The 21,755-nt window shown below is 35.1% G+C and overlaps 1 protein-coding gene and 2 long non-coding RNA genes across 7 annotated transcripts; 1 reads left to right on the top strand and 2 right to left on the bottom strand.

Annotated features, from left to right (window-relative positions):
- Window positions 1-1,659: 1,659 nt before the first annotated feature.
- LOC123885067 lies at window positions 1,660-5,555 on the bottom strand. 5 transcript variants are annotated; one of them, XR_006801067.1, is made up of 6 exons: window positions 5,123-5,555; window positions 3,399-3,487; window positions 3,183-3,256; window positions 2,621-2,713; window positions 2,234-2,505; window positions 1,660-2,016 (listed from the first exon to the last, which is right to left on the bottom strand). It is a non-coding gene; the product is annotated as an uncharacterized LOC123885067 (long non-coding RNA). The 5 variants fall into 5 exon arrangements; XR_006801066.1 differs by having other exon boundaries at window positions 2,234-2,289; XR_006801068.1 differs by having other exon boundaries at window positions 2,234-2,713; window positions 3,391-3,487.
- A 1,745-nt stretch (window positions 5,556-7,300) lies between these two features.
- Window positions 7,301-7,678, top strand: LOC123883362. Its single transcript, XR_006800161.1, has 3 exons — window positions 7,301-7,358; window positions 7,453-7,525; window positions 7,613-7,678. It is a non-coding gene; the product is annotated as an uncharacterized LOC123883362 (long non-coding RNA).
- Window positions 7,679-11,542: 3,864 nt separating this feature from the next.
- On the bottom strand, window positions 11,543-14,671 carry LOC123886855. Its single transcript, XM_045936131.1, has 3 exons — window positions 14,307-14,671; window positions 13,327-14,255; window positions 11,543-11,604 (listed from the first exon to the last, which is right to left on the bottom strand). The coding sequence occupies exons 1-3, from the start codon at window positions 14,669-14,671 to the stop codon at window positions 11,543-11,545; spliced, it is 1,356 nt and encodes a 451-aa protein (XP_045792087.1).
- Window positions 14,672-21,755: the final 7,084 nt, after the last annotated feature.

The following is a 21,755-nucleotide window of genomic DNA, read 5'->3' as shown; positions in this document are numbered from 1 at the left end:
CATCTAAGAGCATTTGTATATCTTCATATACTTTACTATTACTTGAGGAAACTTAAGCTTGTGTGCTTAAGTGTGAAGTCTTAAGCATGTGTGCTTGAGCATTGTTGAGAAGTCTCTTGCTTGTGTGCTTGAGCAGGTGTAATCTTGTGTGATTATAGTGAAATTCCTTGGAAGTGCAAGGGGACTGGACTACTCTCGTTTTGTGAGAGGAACCAGTATAAATTGCTTGTGTGATCTCTCTCTCTCTCTTGTTATTATTTGTGTTATTTATCCGCTGCTAACTTAGTTGAGTTAAGAACTTGAAAAAGTTTTAACTTAGCTAAAACACAATTCAACCCCCCCCCCTTCTTGTGTTTTCACACCTTCACTTTCTACCTATATATCTACTTGCATCACACCTTAGTGGTCATCTTCTCTGATCCAACTACAACCCAAAAACCAAAAATAAAACACAGATTCACGCTTCATCTGTTGAATGAACCAAAGCTATCACCATGGATTTCGATGATGCTTTTAGCCAAGAAATTGGGTATGTCACATTTGTTGTTTGTTATAATTTCTCAAATACTTATTCGGAATTGTGAGTAATATACTTCGACCTATTAACGTTCACCTCTATTAACTAGTGTTCTCTATTTGTTAAAATTTACAGGACAAACTTTAATCACCTTGAAAGGGACCTATCAAACGCAATGGAAGGAGTATTTGCAAACACCCCTTATGTGGTATTTACGTTATTCATGTTTTGTCTATAACCTTTTTATATTTTTAAAAAAGACTAGTTCCTTTAATGCTACCAACAAGGTTAGTAAATTATGGTTTGTTATGATTTGTTCCTAGATTTTGTCAGACACCAAAGAAAATAGTGAGGTTCGTTCCTATTCTGAGTCATGTAGTCATGACGTCCTTCTAAACAAAGTAGTGAATGAACTCAAGGTTGTCATCTATACTCTTAACCATAAAATGAAAACTGATACCTGATCTTGTTTTGATTTTTATTTAAACATATCTTTGCTATGTTTATATAGGAGCTGTCATTGAAAGTTGCTAAAATGGACTCTACAAACAATAAAATGCTTGAACTCATGATAGGACTATTGAAATTAGAAATAAAAACACCAACTGCAACTGATAATAGCATGTTTGAAACACAAACCACAAGGATTGACCATGAAAATGCAAACTTGGCTGCGAAGTTTACAACCCTCAACACCAAGGAAAAGGATGTTAATGTTACAACTAAATTAAGGACCCCTAATTTAGGAAAACAACCATCACTACAAAAAAAAAGGTGATTAGCAACGGTTTTGGGACAGTTTAGCAACGGTTTTTAATTGTTGCAACAGTTTTACCAACGGTTGCCAAACCGTTGCAGATTTGAGCGTTGGTAGCTCAATTAGCGGCAGTTTGAAAAACCGTTACACAAACGGCCACAATAAGTTTAGCAACGGTTTGAAACCGTTGCTATTGATGAAATGAAAAACAAATTTTGAGCCAGTTTTGCAACGGTTTGAAACCGCCGCTATATTATTTTGTTTTATTTTTTCTAGTTTTGCAACGGTTTGAAACTGCCGCTAATTATGAAAAAAAATTAAAAAAAAAATTATTTTATTTACATTTCATACACAACCATTAATTGTAACAAAAAAAAAATACACAACCATTAATACAAAATTTCATAGCAAATTATAAATAAATTCAATTACAAAATATTAACGAAACAAGGTTACCAAAAGTATCGTGGAATTAAACATGTCTTAGTAAAACTAAAGAATGTTACTGCCAAAACACTAGCCTAACCAAAGCTAAACAAACTGAGGCCTGCAAAACTAAAAATGCGACTACCGAAAAACACTATGTCTAACCAAAGCTAAACAAACTGAGGCCTGCAAAACTAAAAATATGACTACCCAAAAACACAGTCTAACCAAAGCTAAGCAAACCGAGACCTGCAAACAGAAGCCAAAAACCAAATAGCACCAGCCCCTCAACAGAGATCCCTGAAACCACACACACCTGCACATAGTGATAGACACAACAAAAGTGAAGTACAAAATCAACATTGCAGCCTCATATATCAAATAAACATAGCTGATTACAAGGTTACTTGTTTACATTATCAAAAGTCCAGAACCATTTTTATAATCTCAGAGCCATTTTGAATTCATTTTATAAACAAGAGTTAATGTCTTTACAGAGCATAACATAAATGTTATTAATGTATTAAACTTACTTGTAAAGTGTTTCTGCAACATTTCCTCTATAGAGATCACAAATTTGCTACAAGTTCTGCAACATAAGCAACACTAGATAAACTAGAGGTAAACAATTCCTAAAATTATTACTATTACAATAATCACAAAACAATTAGAAAATTCTGAAGCTACCAAGCAGCAATAGCAACAAAACCTCAAGCAAGAACATTGCATCTAAACTTTAGTTTTAGCCTTTCAAACTAAGTGGTGGTGTCATTTGAGTATAAACTTCATATGTTTCCTTATCAACCTTATCATCAAAGCATAACATACATATATAAGGATTAAAATTTGAAGTTGAAATGAATACTTGAAGATAAAAAGCAAGAAGGAAAAGTAGTAAACAAAGAAAGAAGGCTACTCACATGTAGTATCACATTTTGACTTGACAATGATGAGAGCGACCATCGTCGGTGAAGTTACTGACATAATTATAAGTTTGTGCTATCAAATAACATCTGCATAATTATATAAGAACCAATACGAAACTAGAATTAAAAAACACTGCTAGACACCAAAATCCACAGCTGACAAAGACAACGCCCTATGTAGCAAACAAGGTGCAGCATTTGATTCAAAAGACCAAAGTACTTATTTAAGAAAAAGAAAAAATAGTGTTATAGCATTTGATTCAGCTTGCAATTAATCACAACATTAGGACTTAAAAGGTCCATTTACATGGCATCTATTTGGAAGTAATCACAACATTAGGACCTAAAAAGGGCATTTACTTGAATCTGCAAGTACTTAACATAGCCATGTAAATCCATAAAAATATTTAATTTAAAATACAAAATGTATAAGCATTGTGTAGAAGAAGATTGGATTATGCATTTGCATCAAAAGTTGAATTGTGCACTTTGCACTTTGTTATTTTGTGGGATCAAAATTCTAATTTAATCAAAAGTAGTTTTAATTTTAACTTACCTTGTTTTGAGCTGAGCTTGTATTCCAATGTGCTTTTCACTGCTACTTGATGAAGGGGTAACCGAGCATATGAGCTACATTTCAATACCAATAAATTATCATAATTTCTTATTCATTTAAATAGCATTTGTGCCATAGAGTTGTATTATGAAATTTAATTTTTACAAATGAATATGTGAAGACAGTTATCTACAGATAGAAGCCTTACACACACACCTCAATGACCACTGATATTAACAAGTAACAACATCAAGTGGTGATATGATAATATGTAGGTGCAACAAATGCCTCCTTGATTACCATATCTGAAACAATTTTTCACTAGAGCAAATGAGATTCACATGATTAAAACATTATGCATAGGTTTCATGATGATATACTTTCAAAACTAACATGTTATTGAAGCACAAAGTAACAGGTTTTGAGACTAGCATTCCCTAAAATAAGTCATAACATTATGACCTATACTACTCAATTTTAACAGATTCAAGAATTATAAATATGTGACTAACTTAATCATATCAGTGACGAACATAGAGAAATAGAAAGACATAAAGTGATGAATATGTACTAGTTTTAGCTTTAACAAGTTATGTCCAAAATAAACAACAAAGGAACAGAACAGTCACATGAATTAGTGAGTAATTCCAAACCAAGAATCTTGAATCTAAACAAACAAGACCAGTCCTATATTAAGAGAAAAAGGTCCACAAGAGTTTACCATGTTGAGATTTAGAGATTACAAACACAAGAAGAAAATGAATTCTCATGAATGAGCAAGATTAAGAACTTTGTGTCTATATTCTTAATGGACTTCAGAAGAGATTGACATATGAATGCACAAGGATTTGACATTTCTTAATTTTCAAAACAGCCACATTTACACAATCATGGGACAACAATTCAGATTTCATGATATTATCCTGAGAAAAATAGCACTGATCTTGTTCCTAAAGAAGCAACATTAAGTTCATAACAGTCATAAACTAAACCACTTAGCTTCTAGGCCAATTCCTACTTAACATTTATGTGATTATTGAAAATAATGCAATCATGGAAACAAGGTTAAGAACCAATGGAAGAGGAATTGCGACTAAAAATTAACCATGGTTCAATAGCAGGTTGAGTTCCATACCTATGTTCAGTACCCCCCCCCCCCCCCCCCCCACTAATCAAAGTTAGCAAATTAAGAGTTACATAATTCATGTGATAGGTGAGAGTATTGCCAATCAGTTCTAACATGCACATAAGTAAGATGAGTTTCAATAAATGATCAAAACTAAGAATCTTATAGAAACATCATCAAGAGAACTCATAAGCAATCCAAAGTTGAACATATTAACAATGTAAACTCTTAAAATAGCATGGCAGCAACATGATAAAAAAAATACATTTAACCTTCAAGTTCAAAGAAAACAGTCCCTGATTTTTGCGCTGAAAGAAAACAATGAGTTCTAAGTTTTGATCAATCAAGAATTCAAATCACATTACTTTTGTGTTCAACTTAATACCAACAAAATTCATTAGTCACTCAAGCTTTATCAAAATCACACAAAAGTCTGTGACATTTCACTATGCTAAATAGTTCCAGAAAAACTTGATTTGGACTAGAACTCTCACTTCCTATGGTTACAGAACCACACAAACAAGACAGAGCAAACACAAGGACAATAAACAAACTCTGTTTGACACAAGGAAATTCATATCTCAAATTCAATCAAACTTTCCCAAAGACAATGCTGGCGGAGTTTCCCAAATTCATATCAAAGAAATTCATACCAAGCATTCCAGGATAAGACTAAACTAACTCAACAAATAAATTAATATTTCCCAAACTCAATCAATCAATTAAAGAAACAAATCAAAATTTTCCAAAAACCTAAAACCTAGAAAAATTATAGAATTCTCAGTATCAACAATTCATATCAAACTTTCATCACCTGAGATTAAAATACAAGTCGAGTCGTGTTGAGCAGAGAAGGGTAAGAGATTCGACGTCAAGAAGAGACAGAGAAAAGGGGGAGAACGACGACCGGTGGGTGACGAGTGAGTGGTTCGGTCGAGCTTTTTGGTGAGTGGTGGTGGTGGACTGGTCTGGTCGCTTGAGCAGAGAGAGACGCACGAAGAAGATGAAAGGGTTCGCGAGTCTGAAGCTTTCTTTCTGAATGAATGAAGGAAAAAGCCAAATAATAAAAAAAAAATAGAACGGTTTACTGTTTTTTTCTCTTTACAACCAAAACCGTTGGTAAACCAAAATAAACTGCCGGTTCACTAAAACCACACCGACAGTTTACCAAAACTGTTGCTGTTATTTTTTTGTTTTTATATTAGCAATAGTTCTACAAAACTGTTGCTATCTATGTGTTGCAAATAACAATTTTTTTTGTAGTGCATTCATGAATGATATTTCAACAATTTTTATATCCTACAATGATGAAAGGCTCGAGACTGATAATCTCAGCAATGTTGTGAGACCATATGAACATGATATGCATTGTAACAAACCAAAAAACAGATATAAGGGTCCAACAACTTTGGTATTTGATTCTGATGCTGGTGCAAGAGGTGTTGATGAATTCACTGGTTCTAGATTCGTAACTGGTAGCTGTAGCTACAGAAAATCTAAGGTTAAAATCGTACATATTTCATTTTATGAATTTTATGGACCAAACTGTGTCTAAACTTGTTATTATTGTGCAGGATGATAGGAATGATCCAACAATGTGTAACAAGAAACTAAATTTCCCTTCTCCGTCGCCAAATTATGGAAAATGAAGACGGTGTGACACACCTAGGCCAGGGTTTAATGCAAAACGTAACGCGCCCCCGCCAAAGCCGAACATTGAATCTGCCAAAAAACCTCCAAGAAATTACAAGTTCAACCCAAATAAGGCTACATTGCCAAAAGTATGTCCAATATGTCAAACTTATTCTTTTGCACATTACTATTTGCATATGAAAAATGTTATTTTTACTGCATAAACTATTTTTTTATGTATGTTATATGTTACTAATAAATTTTGCTTTCACTTATAGCTTTTGAAATGCAAGTTTCGACCCACCGGTGAAATGAGACTTAAAGAGCACCAGGCGAAGTTGATTGCTTACATATTTAAAGATGATGATGACAAAACGTATGTGCTTCGTCAACAAGAAAACTTGAATACATTTCACTTTGAATCTTTAAAAATTTAACATGAACCCTATATATATTAAGTTATTCATGTTTTTATAAAAAATTATAGGGATGAAGATGTGGTTTCAATTGGCCATGATTTTATTGGAAAGAGATCTGATTTCCAACATTTTGCTCCCGGAGGATATGTGGGAATGCCGGTAAATAATATAGTTATTTTATCGTCATGTTATATTTGCGATTTTGATCAATAACAATAGGACATAGTCTAACTAAATTTTCGATATAATGTATTTGTAGATCATAAACATGATGGTCAGGAAGCTTACATGGAATCAAGCTAATGCGGTGTCTCCAAATTTCTGGTGTTTACCTCCAACATTTGCGGTATAGTAAAACTGATTTCATCCATTATTTGTTCAGTGTCAAACATTCGAAATTTATGTTAATAATACTGCCATATTTTTTCTATCGATAGAGACACGCTTTGATGGGTTGTGGTCCTGAAGAATTACAAGCAAAGTATCGAGAAATATACTTGCCTTGTATACAAACCCTCAAGCTGGTAACTAACTACATTTTTGTATAAACCAGATAATTATTGAGTTCTAGAAGTAATACTACATAAGTAAATATTACATAAGTAAATATTTGTAGTTCTAACATCGATAAACCTTGCTATAGATATATATTCCTATGGAGGATTCATGTGGCCATTGGTTTATGATGGTAATTCATCTTGAAAAAAGTAAGATATTCTATCTTGATTCATTCTTGGTTGATGACAAAATTGAGGGCAGGCGCCAACAAATTAGGAAAATTGTAAGTTGATGAAATGACCGTAAATTATTAAGCAACTTTTGCCGGTGTTTGTATACTAAATTGTTTGTTAAAATTATGTCTTTACAAAATTCGTAGGCGATTGTTCTTTCAAGTCTGCTTTTGCTCATATGCAAAGCGGACACGTCATTTTGTTTGTGGTCGGACTTTGAAAAATGGGAGATTGTTGAGCCTAGGGGGATACCAAATGTTGGCAATAGGTATATGGTTTTGATTTTGTAAACTGCTTAATACCTCGTACATGATATAATTTGTATAATTTACTAAACTTACACTATATTATAACTTTTGAAGCGAAAATTCTGGGTTGTGGGTGGCGGAATGGTTGAACATGGAACAATCGTTCAACGAGCAAATGACAGGAGTGGTAATATTTATTCTTTATTTTTTTTAATTAAATCTAAATATGAAACTTCTCTTTATTGTAATAATATTTTGTTTGTAAACATTATAGCTTGACGATCGGACTGTGAGGATGAAAATCGCGTTGAGGTTGTTAACGGGTCCCCACAATGGTCTCCGTCGGGTGTTGGAGATGAAAGCAGCTGACTATTGGAATATGCATACAGATGACACACCATAATCAATTTTAAATGGAAATTTGCTTGCCCATTCACAAGAGGTTAATGCCTTTTGTAGTGTTTTGATGGTTATGTTGTTTATTTTTGAAGTGGGTGTATTAAGTAGTGTTTAATGGGTTGGATCTGTAATGAACTTTGTTGGGGGGTGTTTTGCTCTTTATTTCGTTGTCTGTGTTTCCTGTTATAATTACCTTGTTTACTCAGTTTTTTGCTGCCTTTTTTTCTATAACATGGTTGTTTACGTGTAATGGACAGTTTGTAGCTTCTTTGTTGTATTATTAGATGAACAAGTATTTGAAGTAGTTGTTATTGTAACGTTTCGAATGTCACAATATCAGTAAATTTCATGTTTTGAAGACTAGATTACTTACTCCAACGCCGTCTTATCATGCACTCGTCACACCAAATTCATTTTTGACTTTCCCGTTTCTCTCCTATCCTATTCCATCTGAATGCTTCCCCACTCTATACTATTTTTCTCGTCCAAAAACATCTACATCTACAAAGACCTATGAAAGTCTCTCAGCGTATACAGAGCCCTAATAGAATTAGGCCAAACACCATCAAATCCGAACCAACATTGACACCTCGAAAGAAATTCAATTTTAGGCACGCAAAGTTTTTTGCAACTGAAATGCACTTCTTGTAAGAGATAACAGCTAAAACTAATTTCAATCAAACGGAAAAGGCAAATAACATACGAAAAAGGATTTTATTTCATTGATCTCTCAATCATGGTGAGCATCATTACATATATAGGCCAGCACTGACATAGCTAACAAACAAACAACACTAACAAGTTATTCCTTAAACACTCCTTTATTTAGGGGTACATGTCTCAAGTCTCAAGTGAAGTCACAAACTTCCAATCTCTTAGGAAGTTTGACTTTTCTTTTGGGTCTTTCTTCAACTGGATCCTCGTGGGCTGCCTCATGACCCAAAGTAATAGATGTGCCCATATAAGAGTTTTACCAAATTTATATATCCATCGAACACTATCAAATGTTGAATGTGTGGTTTTATGCAAAATTTCCACAAACAGATTCCACGTAATAACCAACCCATCAAAGTTCACATTAACAACGGACCATCGAGGCCCTTAAAATTTCACAGCACAAAATCACTTGTCCATTCAACCAAAATTAAAACTACTACAACAACACACCAAATACGAACAGATACTTAAAATATTACATCAGAACACATAACTAATTAAATACGAAAACATACTAAAATGTTCATTTTGCAACATAATAACTGTATAAGACAACGAACATAAAGAACAACACTGCAGAGTCGCCGGACCATTGACAAGTCCTGGATCAAACGAAGATGCATTATATTATTACAAGTTTACGCAGTTCGACAAAAAATAAAATAAAACGGTAACTCGTAGGAACAATGTTTAAAAAAGATTTCAATATACACTCAACATGTATACAATAAAGAACATAAATTATTTGACTTAATATAACATTTCACTTACAGATTGACCAAGGAACTCATAGGAATCGTCATAGTAGTGTCTTGATTCAGATGCCGGAGATTGCGTATCTCCACCAGTAGGGGTCGTATGGACGTGACACTAGTGGAAAAAACACATTTTAAATCACACATTTTAAATCAGGTGCTATCCACCTGATTTAAATCCTTCAGAATTTAGGACCCGACAGTTTTCTTCTTAAGTGAATAAATACTAAATCAGGTAGACTGATTTAAAAGAATTATTTATTATAAAAAAAAAATAAAAATTGCTTCCCTCTCTTCTCTGCGAAAGAAAATTCCTTTCCCCCCTTTATTTTCATTTAGCAAAATTGATTTCCCTCTTGTTTTTTTTCATTCACCAGAAAACCCTAACATCAACTTTCTTCACTTTCTCTCTATCACGAACACAGATAGACTTTTTCACATTCTCTCTTCACGAACCCTAACATCGCGGCTTCAAATCCATCGCCTTCCATCGCAGCTTCAAATCGACCAAAGCAGCTTCCATCGCAGCTTCCATCACACTTTCTTTCTTCTCACACGAACAGAGCAGATTCCATCGCAAACGACGATTCACCCACCACTTTTGGTCTTCAAATTACAAGGTTAGTTGAAGTTCAATTTCGATTTTGGTCTTCTCTTCATTCTTCAATGATTCTCATTCCAATTTCCCCTTTCGTTTAGTTCAATTTCGATTTAGGTCTTGTCTTCATTCTTCATTAATTTCTCGTGAGCTTGAAATTCTCTTCGCCGCTACCACCGCCATGTTCGCATTCAGTGGCCGGTGGTGTGTAGTTGTTTCTTGTGTGGTGGTGTTTTAGATGTTGTATATTAGTTCGATTTAGGTAATTTGTGTAGTTTTGTTTTTGTTTTGTACTTATATATAGTTGTGTTTTATATTTATACATAGTTCTTTGGTGGTATTATGAATAAGTTATATTTATGTTGTTCAGATTGAGATGATCGTGTTTTTCATATTGTTTTCAATTTGGGATTGATTGGTCAATCTGTAATAATTTAAGGTTATGTTGTTTAATTGGAACTTGGAACTTGATTCTGGACTGCTTGGTTGAAATTTAGGGTTTTACACTTTTTACTAGTTATTCTAATTAGGAATCAGAATTATTCTAACTAGAACTAGAATTAGAAAGAGAATGATGGTTTAATTTTAGGATCAATTATACATATACAATAGCACTGTAGGAGCATATAGGACCCTGATTATCAAGTTGTTATGATTTATGAAATTAAGTGAAAGGCCACAAGTGGAGGCCATTAAAATCGAGCTTACAAAGGAGATTAGAGAGCAATTGATGCGGGATATATCATCTATGCCTGTTTTTTCTCAACAATACCCAAACTTCCCAACCTGCTCTCCTGATATACTTGTAAGCACAAATGGTAGTTGTTCCGCGGTGCGGCATATACCAGTGGATGAGGATGAGGACGATATCCCTGATGAGTGTGAACTATATGTTGATAATAAACATCACATAGTGGCATATGCAAATGTGTACAACTTGGGACCTACCATACATAATTAGCTGTTAGATAATGATATGGCAAGGGTGGCTATAACACAGGTGCTAGATCCAAATGTTCCTGTCCCCAGGCCCACGGATGAGGTGACAAAAGTTGGTGAAGCCCTCAACAATTTCATTCAATGGCCAAAAAGACTTTTGCGCCTTGTTGCTAATAAGGTATTAGTTATTTTATCCATTTTCTGGTTACTGCTACTGCTGGTTACTGCTATAGTTACTGCTATATAATTGTTATCTTATGTTGTCTAATATTTTATTTTAATTGTTAAGGATGATGAAGGAAAAAAGAAAGATGTCCTTCCATCTAAAAGGTCAGAACCCGATAACACATGTGCTGAAAAATTGTTGTTAAAGATAATGTCGCGGAAGGAAGATGTGAAGTTCAAGTTGGAAGGGGATGCATTTTTTTCTCTCGCAACCAGAGATATTATAGAGTTGTGTCTGAAAACACAAGATTTACGCGTCTCTATTCTACGTATATGGGTGGTGTAAGTGCATTTATGTATCACTATTATACTCAATACTCAGTTTAATTTCCACATCTTCTGCAATTGTGCATTTACTGTTACTGCTGGCTACTGTTGGTTACTGCTGTTTTATAGTTTTCGATTTCAAATTGGTGGATTTGATTCCCTGTTATCATGTTTTGTGGATCTGGATCTAATTTTATGATACTTACTCTGCATTTGAACTGCCTAATTCCTTTCTCTAGTGTTTCCTTTCTCAATGATTTTTGTTATCTCCTGAAATTCCTGGCACACAGTGGACAGGTGTTGATCAAGGTGTATCAACACTTGTCTGTATTAGACAGGTGTTGCTAAAAGTGCACCAACACTTGTCTATAAACAGAGCACAAAACATAAAACAATAAAGACAATAAAGTAAATGACACACAAGAGTTGTTAACCCAGTTCAGCCTAACAGCCTACTCTGGGGGATACCAATCCAGGAATGAAGTCCACTATCAGCAGTATTACTTCGAAGCTAAACTCACCCATTTACAACTTCTCACTTAATCACTACCCAATGACACTTCTACCTAGGAACTCCTAGATATGAGACCCCGTCCCAATTCCCACCTTAACAACACACTCAGCGTTGTTATTAACTTCAACGATTACAAACGGTGGAGACACACTCCTAAGAAACTAGGATTCACTCTTGCTTAAAAGCTTGCGAGCAAATCACACAACACACTAGAACAATCTTCGTAATTCAAAACTTAGGAGAAGTTCACACTTACAACTCAATAAACACAGGTCCTAAGCTTGCATCAATGAGATACAAGAAAGGCTCACAATTAACACTCTAAAATCCCTAAAACACACGCTTTGTAAGAACACGATTTTAGATGCTTGAAACCATATGCTTGCCTTCGTATTTATAGTAGTAGAACGACTTGGGCTTCAAGATAAAATTAGGGCTTCTAGAATTCCGGCAGCAGCTGATATATTTTTGAAACACAAAAATATATTTTCCAAAAATATAATTCCTTTAGAAAATATAACTAGGGTTTGGCTACCTCCTGAAACACATTAAACACGTGCGCCTTCCTCTGTAAGAAACCTTGAAACAATTCTTCAATCAAATCTTCAAAAGATTGAGTAGAAAATAAAAACTGCTAGCTGGCGCGCACAGACAGACAGACAGGTGTTGTTCCAAAGTGTACCCACATTTGTCACAACACTTGGTATAGGCACATATGTCTCAACACTTGACTAAAGGATGTTTTTGCAAAATGTAGCAAACATACAAAAACCCAACAATCTCCCCCTTTGGCAAATTTTGGCTAAAACAATATTAGACCAGTATATAGAGAGATACAGTATTACCTTTCCTTCGAGTCAACATGATCACACAACTAGGAAAGAAAGTAACACATAATAAAACTACTTCCAAGAGAATTAAGTAGCATCAGAGGCAATGCAACAGCGGAATAAAAACAACTAGCCTCATGGAACAACACAAGGGAGAAATAAACTCCCATAGTAGATGCAAAGAAATACGAGAAATAAACTCCTAATAGTTAAAGTGCATCCATCCATCATAAGAACATCAGGGAAAAATAAATTCCCATAAACATCTGAGAAAAATAAATTCTCAGTCATAGTGGATAGTGGACTCATTATCACATTTGGCACAACACTTGTCATCAAACACATTGAGGCGATCAAGAGATATTATCACTCACACTCCCCCTGAATTCATGCATACGAACATCCGATAGAGAAAGAATATACTACTCCCCCTCAACACATGCATATTACTCACACTCCCCCTCAATACGAGCATAGATCAATAGCGCAGAAACAGTCACCAGATGTAAGAACATCTGTCCACACACTTGTCACACACGCACACTACTCCCCCTTTTTAGCCATAATTTTGGCAAACACCAGGCATAGAAAAACATAGAGTAGCAGACAAGAGAAATATCAGAGTGCACATATTACAGACCATAATGCACACACATGTGCTAGAAATCCAGAAGCAACAAAAGAGAAATACCAAAAGTACATCAGAAAAACATAAGAAAAACATCAGAAATCAGATAGAAGAACTTTCATCAGAGTCCTCCATCATATCCTCAGTACCATCCACAGAGCCATTAGTTTCAATTCCTTCTTGTCCATCAAGCTCACCCTCAGCAATCTCAGCAGCTTCCTCAGCCTTGAGGGCCTCAATCACACGATCTATCTTCAATTTTATGGCCTCAAGTGCTCTGCTAGCCTCAGTTAAGTCAGCAATCATCTGCTTCCTAGAGAGTACCCCAGCCTGGACAGATGAGCCAACACCTACTGCAACATTTGTCCCTTCAAGCAGCCTTTGTTCAATGGTCAGCTTTCCTTTTCTTGTACAAGGAACATCAGTGCTCCTCAGAATATCTGGATGCTGCTCAAGGATGACATTACACAGTAAAGTGGGAAAGGCTACCAGCTTTTCAACAATATAGGTCATAGCATGGCTTAATGTTTCATGAAAGAAATAGGACCCATAATCAAATTTTGCTTTAGTACCCACAACATAAATGAATTTGCCTAAACCTCTGGCCACATCACCTGAGTGGGTTGTTTTCACCCAATTGTGTGCAGCAACCCTATTTAGAATAGCATATAATGGAGAGAGAGAAGTTGCAGCCAACTTAGCTTTGCTAGGCCAAATCTTTATCTTGCCACCTGTGATAACCTTGCAGAACTCATTGTCTGTAACCTTCAGATCAGCCACCTCTTCAGTATTCCTTTGCAGATATTGATTAATCACAGTTGGTGAGAATTTGACACACTTCCCACGAACAAAAACTTGCCTATACTCAGGACTTGCTGGATCATCATAGTTTTCAGCCACATTGATCAAAAATTCTTTGACAAGCCTGTCATAGCACTTGTCCAAACCACAGACAGTCTTCATCAAACCTGCATAGTCAATACCTTCAACAACACTTTGGCATTGAAGGATATCTTCTTTCAGATTCCTTTCTAGAGCCAACCTCCTGTGATACACAAACTTCTATCTAGCAGACCCATTCTCCAGATGGAATGACACATTATCCAAAGGGGCATAGGGAACAGATTGAGGGACTTTCTTTCTTCCTATATTCTTCCTGGATGTGCTGCCAGATGCAGCAACATCTGTCTCTGGCTCAAACTCATAGTCACTAGTTGGTGGAGCTTTCCTTTTCTTAACTTTTTGTTTCTCCTCAGTTCTAGGAACCACCTTACTCACAGGTTTTGGAGGACCATACAGGGGCTTTTTACCAGTACTTTTTGTAGCCCTAGTTGGTTTGGGTGTTTGGACAGGTGTGTTAGCAGTTTCTACACCTTTTCCAGCCCTGCTTCTAGTTCTCCTAGCCACACTAGCCTCAAAATTTGTTGGAAGAGACTTATCACTTACAGTTGTCTCATTCATAATCATAACATCAGGATCTTCATTAACATCCTTATCAGTAGCAATCTATTCATCAGCAGACTTAGGTTTAGGACTCTCATCAGACTCAGAGTAGTCCACAAGATTTTCTGGTGCCAAAGATGTGGTAACATCTGGCACAACATTTGGCTCAGCGTCAGGTGTCACAACACTTGACGCAGCATGAGTCTCAGGACCTATTTTCTTGAGAGGCTCATCACCAACACCATCATTGGTCTTAGTGGATGCACCAATAGTAACATCAACAGTAATAGGGGATTTAGGAACACTTTTCCCCAAATTTTCAGACACATCAGGGTTCTCTACATCTAGGGTTTCAACAGAATTGGGAACATCAAGGCCTAGATTAAGAGGATTCTTACCAGATGCGTCAACATTGTCTTCTGCAGGATTAATGACAGGAGTAGCAACACCACTCGATGGAAGTGGATCAACATGCAGTTCAGACATTGTAAAACTTCTCCTCGATTCAGATTTCGATTTCTTGCTCTTCTTCTTCGTTTTCTTAATCGAAGCAGAGGGAGATGAAGAGTTGAGGCTTACTTGCGATGTCTTCTCCTTCTTCGAAGTTCTCTTCACCTTTTTCGCAGGACTTATAGGTGGTATACTTGAAATAAGAATGGCGTTCACGACGATAGAATCTCCTCCCATTGTAGGCTGAGTAGCGTCGATCTTGATTGGAGTAGATTTTGCAGAGTTCGACATAGTACAGTTTGAATTGATAATGGTGAAATTAGGACGATGAGGGAAGAATGTGAGAGATGAAGTTTCGTTGGTGTTTGGAGAGAATGAAGGAAGTTGAGCGGTTGAAGGCGTGTAGATGAAGTGGTTATGGAAATAGAATAAATTTTGTAATGATTTCCCTATGTAAGCGTGCAGAGAGTGTAGGAGGGAAGAGAAATTAACTGCTGTACACTCTCCTTGCAGTAACCGCTATTGATTTTCAAATAGGCAAATTCCTAACTTGCCCCTTAATTTTTCAAATTGATTTGCGTCCAAAGCCTTTGTAAAAATGTCTGCTAACTATTCTTCAGATGCAATGTGTTCAAGTGTGACAATTTTTTCTTCCACAAGTTCTCTTATAAAATGATGTCGTATATCAATGTGCTTAGTCCTACTATGCTGAATAGGATTTTTAGAGATATTTATAGCACTCAGATTATCACAGTAAAGTGTCATGACATCTTGCTCAACACTGTACTCCTTTAACATTTGTCTCATCCATAATAATTGTGAACAACTACTACCAGCTGCTATATATTCTGCCTCAGCGATTTAAACCCTGCGAATGTCTAAATCCTTCACGGGAACATAAAAATGTTTGCTATAAAACATGGCTCTCCCGATTTCTAATCACATGGCCTTTGCTAACAGAGAACCCAAACATTTTAGCAAACCAACAATAAAACTTGTAGGCCACATCCAAGCTCACAAATTCGTATTTTGATATATCAGTTAAATGAAAATTTTCTACAGATATTTTCTTTATATCTGCCATGTCTCTTATAACAATAGTGTCTTCTTCAGCAGTATAACTTCCAGCATCATGTTCACTTCCATATTCATTTGAATTGCTATCATGTTCAGGACTTGACATGTTACTACCGTCACTTACATCGTCCTGTGTTATAGTATAATTTTAGCGAAAAACCACAATGATTTAATTGACATTCAAACTAGAAAATAACCCTAGAACTACAACTTACCGTTTCGAGATCCAAGTTGGTAACCTCTGGATTTTCACAGCTTAATTCTCCTTCCATTGTCTCCAATCCTAAACGTTTCAAAACATAAAGATGAAGATTTAACCCAACCAGATGACATAAACATCTTCCAATTGTTTTACATACACATACAGATACACATAATCGTCTATTGCATAATTTTGTTCCCTAAAGTTAAAATCATACTTCTGCAAGCAACTAACAATATACTTACGATTAAATCTGCAGGTGGGCTTGCTCTTCTTCGTTGATTAGAGTTCGATCTGCTCTTCAAATTGAATTCGTCGGTGTCAATGGTTTCTCTTCAAAGTTCAAAGAACAATCGTGTTCTATCGATGATAAGTCTCGGTAAAAAGTGAATAATTTCACTTCTAATTTCTATTAATAAAGTATTGTTTTTAATGAATAAATAAATCAATTTGCCAAATATTTAGAAACATTATTTATTATGTCTAAAACTAAATAGTAAAATAATAAAAAATATATTGCTATTACCGGTTCCACCTTCTATAGCAGGTATTTTGGTCTCCCACTGGTAGGAGACATGCCAAGGTCTCCTATGCTAGAATTCACCACATTTATATATCATGTTAATATATAGTGTACAAATTTATTTGTTATTCGATCATGATAATGGAAGAGTTTTGGTGTCCATGACTTAGAATCTCAGCAGAAGTGCATGTGTAGGAATTTGTAATATTGTCTAGTCTCAATATAACTTGATTAATTGAGTTAATTATTAATTATGTAAAATTGATCTATGACTTGTATAGCTGGAAAAATAATAATTTGTGGGTATAAAATTTATTGATATATGCACTTTAATTTGTGTAAAATGGTTTTTGATGTGGGGGCTTATCCCATATTCTAAAAATTTAATTTGTACTTATAATTGAGAAGCCTATGGATAAGTTTTTCTAGTGTATGTTCGAGTCAATATAAATTGATGTAAAAGTTTATATATCTTTATGGCACTTGGTAGTTCACTGTTTATATTGTTCGCTAATTGTTATTCAAGTGATGCACTAGTATTTGTTGCCATCGGAGATGTAAATTTGTATAGGTGTTGGAACTTGAAAGCAAATTGAGGAGATATTTTACTGAGAAATTTCATGACTTGAATATGTGATAGAAAAGATGTCGTTTAAAAATATTCTAAGTAGACTTGAATATGATTGTGACTCATGAAATATTTGAGAAATACCATAAACTATAATATGGTATATTGTGGATTATCCATTGTATTAAAATAATACAATGATGTTTAGTGAAATTTGTTGATATGAAAAATATTTGTGTGAATTAATTTCTCCAATGTGGGGGTTTGTTGCTTGGAATTCTTTCAAGTAGACTTGGATAAATAATTGGCTTGGAAAATTAATTCTACCAAATGTGGGGGTGTTGTCACTTGGAAATTCTCAAGTAGACTGGTACCAATAAATCTAAATATAGATTGAATTTCTCCTTTTGTGAGAATATTGTTGCTTAGAATTTATCTAAGTAAACCTATGATAATATATCATGGATGTATATTCGGAAATAAATGAGATACTAACTAAGAGACGTCTAAGTCAATGTATAATTTTGTGAAACAGCTGTTGAGTGATATATATAAAGGATCCTGAGATAATCCCACTGAGCAAGAAACTAGCGGATGATATATACATCGAGAGGGATGAATTTATGTTCAATACAAAAATTGAAAGTGATGGTAACCCAACATAGATTGTAAAAATTCGCAAGGCTATGTTCATATGGGTAAGAACAAGTCACTTGTCAATTTGAGAAGACACTATCCAATTTCTATTTGAGTTCATCCCTATGGTGTAGTATAGTGTAGGGTAGTGTATGAAGTGGAAGAAATAGTCACAAGAAAGGGGGGGGGGGGGGGGTTGAATTGTGACCCTTTTAAAAATTTAATCCTGCACTACAGAATTGATCTCAAGTGTATACTTGGATAAATGTTAGTTAAACATAAAACAGCTTGTTCAGAGAATGTTCTCTGCTGTGTTCGGAGAACGTTCTCTGCTATGTTTGGAGAATGTTCTCTGTTGTGTGAGAATTCAAAGTGAATGTAAATTAAGTGGTTTGTGTGATGTGTGTTTACAGAAAATAAATAGTTAAAGGTAAGAGAGATTCACACACAAAATTTATACTGGTTCACCCGAATCCTGGGCCAGTCCAGTCCCCACGCCTGTGAGTTTTCCACTATAATCTAGATCCAGATTACAGAAACTTCCCTTTGATCTAAGCCCAGATCAAAGACCCTTTATGATCTAAAACCAAGATCACAAAGTATCCAGCTATATCCAGTTGATCTGCCTTTACAAGGTAACCTCAATCAATTATACCCAATTGACTTGAGAAAATCCTAATGATTTATCAATGGTTTCTTGGATCTAAGCTTTTAATCACACCTAACCGGTTGTGAAGCTTACAAATGAATTACACTCAAAATACTCATGAAATATAGATCCTATTTTTCTAGAGAGCTTGGAGTATGAGTGAAAAAGAAGAGACAAAGATACAACCACTTAAAAGTGAGTTGTGTAGCAAAGTGGTCTCTTGAGATATTTGCTTTGTTGAAACTCAAAGGTTAGTTTGAGAAGCAAATAAAAACACTCAATATACCAGAAGTATAGATGAGAATGAATATCTTTGAGTGTGAGTGATAAAAGAAGAGTTTTATGACTTGTTGACAAAAACAAGTATTGATGATTTGTAGCTTGAACTCTTTCTCTTCTTGTGCAACCAACCATGCTATTTATAGATGGAGATGTCCCTCTGTAGTTTGAACATCAATTATAACCGTTGAGAGTATAGAAATAGCTGTTGTGAGAGAAACAAAACAGTCCATGTGAATCTGTCCTTTAGATGCTTCAGGAGATCATTCTTCCGATGGTCTCTGACTGTCACATTGTACTTGATGGCAGAAATATTCTTTAGCCAACTGTCAATGAGTTGTTTCTGAGTATATATCCGTTGCAAACATATTCTCCATGTGTGGAAATCAAATTGAAATGCCTTTGGATAAGATTGCCACATAAGTGCAAAAACCTGGGAGATCATTCTCCAGGATGTTGGAGACCATTCTCTGAAGTGGTGTGGATAAGGTCCAACGAATTAATGAGCTGTTGCAAGTTGTCAAACAGCTGTAAAAACTCAACAAAGGCATAGAGTAACAACTGTTCACTTGTCCTTTAAAGGACACATGAATAGTAAAGGAATTATTCTTTTATGGAAGAATGTAGCCACCCTTGTCATACTCTTGTACTTGGATCAGATGTGAAGCTTCCTTGCAAGCTGTATGTACTCTTTGTTGCTGCATTTTCATTGGTCTAAATAACAACACCAGTTGTCCATGAGGGAATTGAAGGTGTGAAAACACAAGAAGGGGGGGTTGAATTGTGTTTTAGCCAAGTTAAAACTTTTCCCAAGTTCTTAACTCAACTAAATTAGCAGCGGATAAGTAACACAAAATAATAAGATAAGAGAGAGAGATAGCACACAAACAATTTATACTGGTTCCTCTCACAAAACGAGAGTAGTCCAATCCCCTTGCACTTCCAAGGGATTTCACTATAATCACACAAGATTACAAATGCTCAAGCACACAAGCAAGAGACTTCACAACAATGCTCAAGCACACAAGCTTAAGACTTCACAACAATGCTCAAGCACACAAACAAGAGACTTCACAACAATGCTTAAGCACACAAGCTTAAGACTTCACACTTAAGCACACAAGCTTAAGTTTTCTCAAGTATCAGAGATAATAAAGTAGATGAAAGTATACAACTGCTCTTAATAGAACATAAAAGAGCAAATACGATGAATACAAAGTATTTGAACTACAAGTGCAAAAACACTAGTTCAGAGGTTCAGAGCTTGTATACAGAATTCAGAGTTTGTTCAAGCGCGTGTGAGATTGTTATTCTTGTTATGTGCAACTTGATTCTTCTAGTATATATATAACCAGAAAAAGAGTCGTTGCATAAAGATGACCGTTGAAGTAGATAACCTTTTGTCTTCAAGCAGCTTGTCTTGATGTAGTTGGTTGTTTCTAAAACTGAGTAAGAGTTTCAGACACTTTGACCATGTGCAGAGAAGACTTTCCTTATTCAGCTAACAAGTCTGATGACCCACGTTCTCAAGAGTGGACAGACAAAAAGAGAGTAGCTGTTCTGATCAAGCTTGAAAGGTCCTTTTCTTCATTGGTAGAAGAGTTGACTTGCAAGAGAGAATCTTCACAGACTTCAAGAATATCTTCAGGGTTTGATGAAGCTTAGACCTTAAGAAGTTCTGACTTCATCATCTGAAGGTTGTAACCTCTGAAGTTCAACATCTTCTGAGCGCCTTATGAACTTCTGAATGTATATCTTCTGAGCTTCATTCAGAGCTTATCTTAAGCTAATATCTGCACACTTGAATTAAATTTTTAGTCCTTCCAATTGTTTATTAATACTTTGTTATCATCAAAACCTTAATAGATTTAGGGGCAAACATTTTTAAATCAATTTTGTTCCAACAATCTCCCCCTTTTTGATGATGACAAACATAAGTATTAATTGACAATTGTTATTAAATTAACTTATCATGTTTCTCTTAGGTTTATGAGGTTTGCAAGCTCCCCCTAAGATTGATACTCCATAAAGCCTAAGCTTTAAGTTTTATCCATGATATTTTAATTTAGTATAAGATTTAAGTAGTTTAGAGTAAACAAATTTCATATCTTTCTTCAGAGTTAGAGGTTTTCAAGCTCCCCCCCTGAGTCTCATAAGGCTAAGTTAAAATTGCACTTTTAACTTATCCTTACTTATGAATTTTGTTTTCAGTTTTAAAATACTTAATCTCCGCCTTGAAATACGTAAAACAATTAAAAGATAACTTTTAATAACTTAACAAACAAAAGTGGTTGTTATTATCAAAAATCAACTTATCAATTAATGCGTAACTACTCCCCCTTTTGTCATTATCAAAAAATAAAAAAATTTAGATAACCAAGACAGTCTATAAAAGGTGAACTTTACTCCCCCTTTTTTGAATTTATTTCAAAAAACGAAAACCAACGCGCCATAAGGCTATAAAAGGTGAACTTTGTTAACAAACAGTCTTCACAACAAAATATAAACAACTATATCAAGAAGAATCAAGAAGAATGAAAAGAGTTAGTGCTCGTATCGCTGAGATTCGCAAAAGAAAGGAGGAAGAACGAGAAGAAGAAGAAAATAATATAGAAGACAATAAGAAGCCACAAGATGCTGAAATTATAATCATCTCATCAGACTCTGAAGCTGAGAAAGATGAAGTTGACGCTGACTATGCTGAATTCTTGGCTGGCT

The sequence above is a fragment of the Trifolium pratense genome, linkage group LG5 (assembly GCF_020283565.1).
Source record: "Trifolium pratense cultivar HEN17-A07 linkage group LG5, ARS_RC_1.1, whole genome shotgun sequence".
In the NCBI taxonomy this organism is placed as follows: Eukaryota; Viridiplantae; Streptophyta; class Magnoliopsida; order Fabales; family Fabaceae; genus Trifolium; species Trifolium pratense.
This window is presented reverse-complemented; position numbering and strand designations above follow the sequence as displayed.

Excerpts from the sequence above, each read along its gene's own strand:
- LOC123886855 (XM_045936131.1), bottom strand. The coding sequence starts at position 14,671 with ATGAATGAGACAACTGTAAGTGATAAGTCTCTTCCAACAAATTTTGAG. Across the intron at positions 14,256-14,306 it reads TATGCCCCTTTGGATAATGT|GAGGTTGGCTCTAGAAAGGA; the intron begins GTCATTCCATCT and ends TGTGTATCACAG. Across the intron at positions 11,605-13,326 it reads GATGGAGGACTCTGATGAAA|ACAAGTGTTGGTGCACTTTT; the intron begins GTTCTTCTATCT and ends CTCTGTTTATAG.